The following is a 12,065-nucleotide window of genomic DNA, read 5'->3' as shown; positions in this document are numbered from 1 at the left end:
GATCGAGTTTGAGATTTGTATGATAATGATGGCGTTCAGTAATAAATGAAAAATAACACCTACTTAACAAGTAGATCATATTGTCAGATATATAGTGCTAGCATCATAAACAGTATTTAAGGTTACCCTCGGCAGAGCGAAGATACTGGCGTGTTGGAATGAGATGAGTGAAGTTAACTTTTGTCCATTATAACGTTTCCAAATATCAGCATATAGTAGACATACACTTTGGGGGTTGCCATTGTAACAGCAGCAATTAAACTGTTTGAGTTTCTAAAGTAGTTAAATTAAAGTTTTAAAATTTATGTCCTACGAGCAATATCCCTATCTTTTATACCGCCGGCAAAGAAGTTTAGAGCCTTGTCTGATGGTGACTAGAAAAGGCGATGGTGATGTATAATTTTGATACCTTAACACGGTTGCGTTTAGGGCATTAGGTTTGCAGTGTTTCCGGGATCGTTTTCAGCCAAGTGACGTTTCGATAACTTTTGTTACAGTTTTTGTCAAATCCACATTTTAGTTGTGTTAGTTTTTGTGCCCAATAGTTATATAAAACTGTTTTGTGATAAAATAAACTCCAGGTCGAGTCTTAGAGCTTAAACTTGTAACACAGTATTTATTATTAATAATGACGATTCTATAGACGAATTAAATTTTACATGTGTGTGCGCGTGTGCTTGCGTGCATACGCGTGTGCGTGTGTGTGTCTGTTGTCCAGAGGTATCCAAGTGCAGAGGTTGAAGTTGCAGCACTATGTTTTTTACTGGCATATATCGAACTATACAAAGTCTCAACACCAAACAGTGAGCTTAGACCGGACATCTAGACTCGCATCTCTCCCGTCATCTGTATATGCCCTGTTCCTTCGGCCAGTAACTGAGTGAGTGAGTTTAGTTTTATGCCGCACTCAGCAATATTCCAGCTATATGGCGGCGGTCTGTAAATAATCGAGTCTGGATCAGACAATGCAGTGATCAACAGCATGAGCATCGATCTACGCAACTGGGATACGATGACATGTGTCAACCCAGTCAGCGAGCCCGACCACCCGATTCCGTTAGTCGCCTCTTACGACAAGCATGGGTTACTGAAGATCAATTCTAACCCGGACCTTCACAGGTAGCCAATACCTGAATCATATGTCACAGTAATAGGTAAACACAACAATGTGCATTAGAAATGATATGGTTATGATTATAACTATAGTTATTTCGAAACTGTTCGAATCCAAGAGAAATTTAAAAAATAAATTCTTCGGTGATGACGATGACAATGACGATGGTGATGACGCCGTATTGTACTATTTCAAGTCAAACTGGCGTACAAAATTAGTATCACGAAGTTATCACCATTTTTGTGTAATATGTAAATGGAATATAACAGAGATTAAATATAGCATTAATGATGACGACGTCGACACGATGGTGATGATGATGATGATGATGATGATGTCACCCGCGGGCGCTATATAATTCTGCACAAAAAAATTCTCTATGTAACCTGCATATATTCTATGTATACAGTGGCAACTCGGCCAAGTGTTTGACAACGAGTGAGTCATATCTCTCCTGTTTACATTTCACCGTCGTACACCCCAGCGGCGTGGTTCGCAGAACGAAATAAAATATAAACAATTTCCTCAAATTAGGATATTTTCTGTTGCAAAATAAATAAAAGCCATTATTTTAATGAATCATATCTATCATGAAAATACTGTATATATTGACAAACGCATTTGTGCACACAAGACAGAAGCATTGTGGGCAATACAGAAATGGATATATGACCCTTAGGACGATTGAAATCGCTAATCCATAAAAGGTCTCGTATTCATGGTTTTATTGGTTTTATATAACCTGTCTCTTATGGTACATTAAACTTACATTGAAACTTCAAACCGGTACCTAAATATAATCCTGTATGTAAAGTTTGTTGTTGTTTTAAACAATCGTAGATATTATATTTCGTACAAGTAACATATATTTAAAGGCACTGATGACTGGAAATTAGTAATAATTTGTGTAGGGACAAAATGACTTTACATGTTGATACATTTTCGGCGTCAAGAGAGCAATAACTGCTCATGGCAGAACTTCAATTTAACAGCTGATTCTAAATCCTAAAAAAGAAATAAAAATGATTAGAAATATTATACCAAATACACATCAACACTCGTTTAATCTTCAAAGCAAATATTTATTTAGACATAATATATGCCAATATGATTTATTTTTTTAATTTCAACATTTCCACCGATACTTTCTGTTGAACTATATATGAAGATCTTTCATGGGGGAAGACTTATTGTCAACTTTGGTTGGACTTCATATATCCAGTGCACACATGCAGCACTAAATTTCAAATTTCACTAAATTAGTTCATATTCATATTTGTCAAGGGTAAAAATCTTGGTCACATGTCAAATATTTAAAAAAGTGACCAGTAAACAAAAACTTAACGCGGTGACATAAATAACGCTATAAATATTAAATGTGTCGACGTATTTTTGTCAATGTGTTTTCTGAACACCTTACAGGTTTTTCCCCATATAATGTGTTCAAAATCAATGTACATCCTGTATTTTTTATCAAGTGGGTATTATGTATGAATGAATCGATCATGAGATTTCAGAGGATATTAAAGGATGAGAACAGAATGGCAGTTTTACTATTTCAGCCATTCAATTGCCTCCGGTCAAAGATTTCCCTTCGTATTTTTAGATAAAATTTCTTTACTAATTCTATTCAGACTTAATTCAGTCATTTATGCCATGCATATGAACAAGATTCGGTGGTCAATGTGATCGATTGAATCAACATCCGGCAATTTCGCGGTATTTTGTGAAGAACGAAACCCTGTGCCAAGCGGCTAATGAATATTCATGCCTCGTTCATATTCATGAGGTCAGACCGGGCTATGAATTCACGAGAGGACACTTTAATGGCGGCATGATGTCGCTCAGCTCGTGGCTGTGTTTAGGTGTAACGGCGGCTTCCATCGAACTGGGTACGTATATTTGTCTAATTTTTGTTGTCTGTGTAGATTACAGCTATATGTATCATGTGCTTTCATATCACTGCTCGACTCACCATGTGAAGCGCGGAATCTCACAAGATTTTCAGTGTTATGCTGCGAGTGAACAATTTCTGTGTTGGTCGTCTGAGGATTCTGTTGTTTATACCGAGAAAATACTTTTTGTGCGTGTAATTGTGTTATTTTCCAGCAGATTTAAGTTTATATATTTGAAACTGCGGGTGAAACGAACTAAAAAGAGCTGTTGGGGTGTATTTGCAGGGTGCAGACTTTGTGTCGCCACCGCAAGATCGAGGGGTAGCACTTGGGTGATAATTGTACCAAAACAAATAGAGTGAAGGCTTTGCTAGGCGATTGTACTTTGCAATGAAAGATTCCCGATTCTCAATGTGGGCTCTTATATGTCGTGGGCCCTTTTGAATGTTCTTCTCACAGAACGAATTATAAAATACTTTCACGGCTCGTCTAGTAACAATTTATTTGTGAAGATAAAAATCTCGACAGAAATATTGCACCAAGCGTACACCACTGTGGAAGTTTAGACCCGAACCGAGTAGAACAAACACAATAACATTGACTTTAGCTCCCCCGAAGCCAAATAGTCCACAGACGGATCAACTGGCTGTTGAATATTTGAATTGTTTGAAGAAAATCTGTAAATTCTAACAAACTTCTTAAAAGTGGAGTCGTTGAGTGTGCCTTGAACATTGTCTTCATATCCACAATGTATTACTTTGTGTGGTATGTATGACGTAGAAATCCAAATTCAATTGTTGAGTCAGTCAACATACTATATATGTAATATTCGTGGTATGAAATATATTTGTTATTACCCAGCCTAAATTCAATTTATCAGTTATGTCTTCAGTATAATTATTTTATGCAATGCAAAAATGTCATTGAATAAAAATTTCATCAATCTTTGTTGAACAAATGCATAAATTTTATTTCATGTATTGGAAAGGTGTCAAATTCACAAATATTTAAAAAATTAATTTAAATTTTTTGGGGGGGCTTGAAATACGTTCTCAGTTTATTGGCAACAAAGGATTTACATGTGGTATGTGTTCTGCTATTCTTAGGTCTGCTATTTCATGATTATAAATTTATCGTCCATCTTGCATACACTCACGGCTTTTCCGTCAATACAAATCTGATTCTCCGTTTTCAAGAGCACGTCCCCCACAATGTATTTGGAACAATTAACTGATAGAGATATTGTTCAAACCTTGTTACATTGCCCCCTGTGATATGAGAACATCACTAACGAACACATGATTTAATTCCTTTCCCCTGTCATGTGGTTCCCATAGTGTGTCGGAAAATGTCGTATGTGAAAATGAATAAATATTTTACTCGACCATAAAGATTTTGTGATAAGGGCTCTGCTTGGGGCATTCAGGTAGATGGCCCAGCTCTAGAAAACAGCCTGCTAAACAGGTCAGACAAATCTGCATAATGATTGAAAAAAGATAGGAGTAATTTTGTCACATTGGATTTGCGGGGACTTTCAAGTCTTGAATAATACCATTTCAAATTACCAACTCAAATTAATTCTGACGTCTTCAAGACGATTTTATTGAGTTATTTTCATCATGCATATATACTCCTCAACATTATAGAGGGATAATCAGGTATGTCAGTCTGCTTAAAACAGAATCTGTTTTATGTGTCATATAAAGATAAAAAAAATATCCCTATAAAAGGAGAGTAGTATTTCTAACATTGATAATATGAGAAAGTTGGTTTATCTGAACAGTAAAATGTGTTCTGGTTTGTTAGATGATACTAAGTATTTTAAAAGTATATTATACTTATAATTTTCTCATCATGCCCATGATAAAGGCGTTGTTGTGTTTATTTCAACATGAACACAGTTTTTAATTGTTTAATACTGATGAGAAGTAAACTACATGAACAATGGAAGTCGACTATATTTTAGTTTAAAAAATAACGTAACATAGCATTGTAAAGAATCCAAACTTGTTTTTGATGGTACATGTGTTACGTTATTAAGCTGGGAAGTCTTGAACTGGAGTCATTCATGTTTTTCTCCCTCACATTCAATTAATGCTTGAAATCAAAATGGGTCTCTTGAGGAAGCTTATTGGAAAAATGTGATTTCCTAATTACTGATGTTATTTAATAATTGATGTCATTAATTGCGCCTGTTGTTTCGACCAGTGTGAGACACTCCGGCTCCTTCGTACTTAAAAACATATTTAGAACTGGAAAACAACAGTATTACAACAATATTAAAGATGGCCGTAATTGCGCACAAAGTACAACGTGTAAGGAAAAATACCAAATTTATACATTCTGTGAAATTTGCCTCTGCATACTCAAGTTCCTTTGAAAGATGAAAATTTATTGATTTTTAACTTCTTTATAAAGAGGAACACAATGTTTCTTTGTATATTTTTGTAATTAAACATGTACAGCCAATTGTTGTTGGGCATAATTAAAGGATGAACACTTTATAATGATTATTTATATTGTCTCTGTTCTGAATGGGGTAATATTTCCTTAACAACTCATCTTGTTTCCTCCTCTGATATCAGTGTTCAGGATAATATTATTCAAATATTTGCCGATCCTTATTACATGCAGTTCAACAATGAGTGTGTATATTGCAGAACAAATTAATTAAATGAATAAACCTGTTGTGTATTTATGGTAAAAAATATCCATTGTGCCATTTCCATTCAAATCGTTAATTTCAGTTATTATTGATAAATTGCACGTTCATTTAAAAACACAATACCAGTGTGTGGAACGTCAGGCCTGGCTTGTCAGTCATATGTCATGGTAATGGGGACGTTTAGTTCCACTTGTCAGCAATGTCTGTGGCAAATAAAAAATAATTTCATGCCAAATTAGGCAGGTGTACAGGTGTACACATTTCAAACTTGTATAGGCGTGAGGGTTATGTATTGTTCTATATTCTGACTGGAGGGCATGGGAGATCACAGAACAAACTCACCTGCATTATTACTTGAATGATGAAGCTGACATTTATCTTTATCGTTTTGTCTTAGTCAAAATTTTGTCTGTAGGGCTTTCAGTCTATTTCTAACTACTTTAAACATCAACAACTTTGTGGGTAGGAGTATGTTTTCTTTGTGCTTCCAGGTTGCATTATGTACAGCTGGCATTGGGGCGGTGGGGTAGCCTTGTGGTTAAAGCGTTTTCACATCATGCTGAAAACCTGGGTTTGTTTCCCCATGTGGGTACAATGTGTGAAGCCCATTTCTGGTGTCCCCCATTTTGATATTGCTGGAATATTGCTAAAACCGGCGTAAAACTATTATCACTCACTCACTCATCATGCCAAAGATCTTGGTTCGATTCCCCACGTGGTACAATGTGTGAAGCCCATTTCTGGTGTCCCCCATTTTGATATTGCTGGAATATTGCTAAAAGTGGTGAAAAACTAAACTCACTCACTCACTACAGCTGTCATTGACCACCTCCATCACCTAAGAGTGGAAAGTTAGAGGTTTAGTCCCTGTTGATACAAAAGGTGGAACTAGTTGTTACCCTGCCTTGAGTTAAGGGACCGCCTCCGTGGTGTATCCGCCTGAAGAGCGGAAGGTTGCGGGTTCGATCCCTGACCGTGTCATACCAAAAGATGTTAAAATATGGTACTTGTTGGTCCCTGCCTGGCGCTCGGCATTAATGGGTACAACAAGGACTGGTCAGTATACTGTGTCTGAGTGGGGTATTCATGCTTCACTGCGGCATGGTATCTCAGTGGGCTAGCACTATAAAACCAGCTCAAGTCTGGGCTAGTACCAGCAGCCGCACATACACATACACACACATGCACATCGTCATATGAGTAAAATATTCTCAAGCACAACGTTAAACCCAATTTCACCTCACCTCACCTTGAGTTCAGCACTTCGGGTATAAAACCAACTGATTAGCTCAGTATGCTGTGTCTGAGTGGGATATCTAAACTACTGGAAGGTATTGTTGTGATCTAACACTATCAAAACGGCATAAGTCTTGGTTAGTACAAGCAGGCACAAACATACACATGCATGATGCTATTGAAATGCATTAGGCTCAGTTGTGCTTCACCTTAGACCAGTGAAGATCCTGGTCAGAACTGGTCTTCAGTAACCCATGCTTGTCGTACAAGGCAATTAACGGGATCAGGTAGTCAGGCTCGATGACTTGGTTGACACACGTCATCGTATCCCAATAGTGTAGATCGATGCTGATGTTGATCACTGGATTGTCTGGTCCAGACTCAGTTATTTACAGACCGCTGCCATATAGCTGGGATATTGCTGAGTGCGACATTAAACATCTACCAAACCAAACCCTTTACCTCTTTCTCGAGTCCCTACCTAAGTATCTTACACCCAAGGGCAGGTAACTCTGTGCAGATTTCTAACACATCCACCCGAGTCTGTATTCTGGTAATACAGAAGATGAACCATTATCCTTCTCATCCATTATGCAAGTGAAATATAAGAAGAATATTCCTGCTCTTAATTTGATTTTTCATCTGTACAGTGCAGGAAATAATCAATAATCTCCATATTTTCGCTTCAAGTATATACCTACAACATTTAGAACAAAGTGTCAAAGAACATGTTTCTAAAGGATACCGCTGGGTCTGTGTCTTGTAATGATATTATAGGGGCTGTTACAGCATTTATGCAATATGTGTTATACTGTATAGTACATTGGGTTGACAATAGACAGGAATAGCTTCTTTTTAGGTCTTAAGATGTTAATCAAATCAGAAAGCTTATCTGTAGATATTGTATTTAGACCATCAATGCATAAGCTTTTTGTTTCAATACAGACTTTATTGTTAGTTCAAGGTTAATATTGAATTTTCTGCCAAGGTAATTCCATATCTGTGGTACAACTGAGAATACGTATCATATATGCATCACCTGTCTAGGCGCGCCAGTTAAAAAATTGATGGGATTGTGTAAAATTGTACTTTTTATATTTGTATGTGTTTAGTGATTTCCATATATGTGTAAATTTGATGCTCACAAGATGTTGGTTCAGCAATGATAAAAGGCTGAACCATAAGATAAAAATGTTTTGTAATAACAGATGATTTAAATAATAAATACATGTACAGAATTTTTACGTAAGATTCGAGTACATATGATGTTCATGGCTTGTGTGACCATGCCTGGAAAGTGTGTTGTGGAATTAGAATAAGTAAGGGTTATTGTCAGATAGTTAGGTGAATCAGATCACAGCGTTATACGTGACTTTCTTCTCTCCAAATTGATGGACGGGAATCTCAACCACACCAATTTTTCCCCCCGAGTTACGAATTATAGGAAAAAGAGTGGTCATTTATTTGTTGGCGTCCAATGATGCCTTCATCTCTCTCTGGCTCCACTGGTCGAGACGAAGGCCCAGACTATAATCACAGTAATAGCGGCATTAGACGAGAAGCGCCAAAAAATTGCCGTACTTGAGCAGTTGTTGAGACTACTGGGCACTTGACCCAGAGCTGACCAGTAAGATGCTGGAGAAAGATCATGGTGCATTGCTTCTGAGAGCCTCAAGCACCTGTCGAGATGTGTTCTGGCTGGCGATATTACAATTATATGTTTTATAATTATTCCTGGTCAAATTCCAGAGTTGAATTTTGGATAGCATCATCAGCCATATAGCTTGAAAGATTTGATGTACATGAAGTGTATGATTTGAGAGGTTCATTTCTTGAAGATTTTAGTTCTTTGTAAAAAGTGTATAGGATTAAATGATGTATACTCAATTTTGAGATTTTTGTAAATTGATATGTAGTTTTATTTTATTTATATGTGAATAGCTATTACCACATGACTATGATACACATTTTGGAGCCTTTCTGGATAGTTTATGGATTTTCATTATGTTTAAGGGTATATAAATTTTATGTAAAATCACATTTTATTTCTTTTTAGAGAACATTTTTGTTATATCACCATGACCACATCCAATTTTTGGAAAAAAAAGTTTAATTGACATAGGTAATTGAAAAGAGGATGAAAATGTGCCCAAAATTTGTTATATTATAGTTTAGAATAATGAGAATATTCTATTTTCATGTTTCAGTAAAAACTGAAATCTCATATATCAAAATCTTATAAACAAATATATTTCAATAATTGGTTACATATCTAAAAAGTTTTAATAATCTTTGATAATGAAAATATAAAATAGAATCTAGTGAATCTAGTAACATTCAACTTTCTGATTACAGGTATTCATGGACTCTTTCGTAGTAAATGGTTACAATTGTTTGGTTTATTATTTATATATTTTGGAAACTATTTGTTCACAGTGAAGATTTTTTTGCATGTTTGAAAGTAGATGTACCCTATTTTTTAAAAAAAAATGTTGTTACAGACAACATACTTTAACAAAGGATATGACTGTCACTTTCCACATAATGTACAGACTTAGGAAGCTTAATGACACAAAGCATGTATGTTGAGCCAGTAGCTTTAAACGGTGTCCGAGCTCCTGCCAGTGATTGTGAGGGTATCTCTCAAAACATAATAACATCTCCCTATTGATCGTCTCCATCAAGTGGAATAATTGCGATATCAATTTTCTACCCTATAGGGTTCATAGTAAGAGCAAGGGTATTGATGTTGCCTCCCATAGTAATGAACTACAATTAAGTCTGATTCCTAGGTTAAAATGCTTTCTTGAAGAAATGCCAAGTGGTGGGTTTTTTTGAAAACATAATTCATGTTCAAACAACTGAACAATTATGTTAATTATTCTCCCATGTTAAAGTGATTCTGTTTAAGTGTACCTGCCTAATGGCTGTGGCTTTGTTGAGTTTGATAAAAAGTGATTCCATGGAAATTTAAATACTGCTGATGGTGAAAGGAGAACCTTGTAGAGGGAATATTAAACCGTCTCATTCTGATGATGTAATTAAATCAGTAATGGCTTCATTTCTATAAACATCGTTATAAATACTTCTTAAAATAGACTGAATGGGGTCTATTCAAGTGCATTAAATAATCTCTAACAAATGTTATTGAAAAGTTATATAATGTTGAAAAAGTTCTAAATTATTTTTTTCCTTTTTAGAATAAATCAGATTTTATAAAAACAATCTGAGTGCCTTGTAATGTAGTTTGATTTTATTTAATGTGAAATATTTTAAGTACGTTCACATTTGGATTGGAACTAGGTACATATAGTGAGAAGAGTGAGGGAAATGAAATATGGTTGCAAATGTGAGTATTCAACTTCTAGTCTAAGCCAGGCTGTATATCAGGACCTGGTATAATGAGTATATGCTGATAATTGTCGGGGCGTAATAATGAAGATAGTTATGGCCAGATCTAACTATGAGCTGCAGGTGCTTGTGATGACTAAGTCCTGCACCTGGTACTGATGACAGAAGGGCAGGGATGAGAAGTGGGAGGAACTAATCAACAATGTCATTTGGTCCACAAATGTCTGTTATGCAATATATTATATCTGTCATATCATGTATTAAATATCATATAGCATGTATTAATGCTGTTATAGAATGGACTTATATCTGTTTTAGCATGTATATATCTGTTCTAAAAATGATAATTTTATTATTATAATATATATATCAGTTCCAGCATGGATTATATCTGTTACGTATATATCTGTTATAGAATGGATTATATCTGTTACGTATATATCAGTTCCAGCATGGATTATATCTGTTACGTATATGTCTGTTATAGAATGGATTATATCTGTTACATATATATCTGTTATAGAATGGATTATATATGTTACATATATATCTGTTATAGAATGGATAATATCTGTTACGTATATATCTGTTATAGAATGGATTATATCTGTTAAAGCATACATAAAAAGGTTTCATAAGTATTATCATTCTTAGAGGTAAAGGGTAATATGTCATAAATGTGTATGTGTATCATCATTTTATCAATAATTGGATCGGTCGATATGTAAGTGCAGCAATCCTTAAAGTGACATTAAGCACCATTTTATCCCAGATGGAATTACTGGGTGGAAAGATCAAACAGCAGGTGGTAACAAGCGAGTACAGAAAACTCCACTGTAGTTCTTTCATCAGTTTTTCTACCGTCATTATTAAACTATTTAAGAAGTGGTGGTTACAACAGACATGATTTATGATGGAATGCAGTTTTGGTTGTGATGTGTCATTGGGTGGCAGTGTTGGTTGTGAGAGGGGGAGCAATATTTGACGTAATTGCTTCTGTGTCCAGTATCAGATGGTACCAGTTCATACATACACAAATGGTTATTGGAGATGAAGATGATTGTATGTTCTGTCTTGGTATAAGATGTAGTTAGATAAGGTCCCAAATTTCCTGGACAACATCTGTGGTTTAGTTATTATCATGTCATTACATGGCAGAAGAGCTATTCTGTTATAGTTATTATCATCATAATTCAGGAAAAGAGCTATTTTGTTGCTGTAGACCAGCAGGTTAGCCATAGCATTGCTATTACCCTGCAGTGTATAGTCTTTCAGGAGAGCTACAGTATTGTTATCCAGCAACAGAGCTATACTGGGGTTATTACCCAGCACAGATATAAGGTTATCAACCAGCAATTAAACTATCGTGTTATTATTCAGCTATAGTGCTATAACATTGTTATTATCCAGCAACAGAGCAAGTGTTATTAACTAGCAGGGCTATTTGGTTATTAACCAGCAGCAGAGCAATAGTGGTGTTATTATCCAGCAGTAAAACTGTGATGTTATGTTCCAACAGTAGAGCTATAACATTGTTATTACTCAGCAGTAGAGCTATCATGTTATCATCCAGACATTGGGCTATTATGCTCGTAAACAATCACCAGAGCTAATAACATTATTTTCCAGCAGTAGAGCAACACTGTTATTATCCAACAGTAGAGCTATATTGTTATTACTTGTCAGCAGAGCTATGATGTTATTATTCAGCAGTGGAGCTATAACGTTATTTCCAGCAGTAGAGCTATAATGTTTTATTACCCAGGAGTAGAGCTATAGTGTAAATTTTTCCTAAAAGAGTTTT

General features: G+C 35.5%; 1 protein-coding gene across 2 annotated transcripts in view; it reads left to right on the top strand.

Moving 5' to 3' along the window:
- Nucleotides 1-2,925: 2,925 nt before the first annotated feature.
- The window catches only part of LOC124272461 (activin receptor type-1-like), a 52,906-nt gene continuing 43,766 nt past the window's right edge, over nucleotides 2,926-12,065 (top strand). For both annotated transcript variants that reach the window (XM_046707635.1, XM_046707634.1), the window contains exon 1: nucleotides 2,926-3,006. In XM_046707635.1, coding sequence (XP_046563591.1) covers nucleotides 2,949-3,006 — 58 coding nt within the window. In that variant the 5' untranslated portion in view covers nucleotides 2,926-2,948. The remainder of the gene's footprint in view (nucleotides 3,007-12,065) is intronic.

Source organism: Haliotis rubra, unplaced genomic scaffold (genome assembly GCF_003918875.1).
Source record: "Haliotis rubra isolate DU_JTF1 unplaced genomic scaffold, ASM391887v1 Scf17, whole genome shotgun sequence".
NCBI lineage: Eukaryota > Metazoa > Mollusca > Gastropoda > Lepetellida > Haliotidae > Haliotis > Haliotis rubra.
This window is presented reverse-complemented; position numbering and strand designations above follow the sequence as displayed.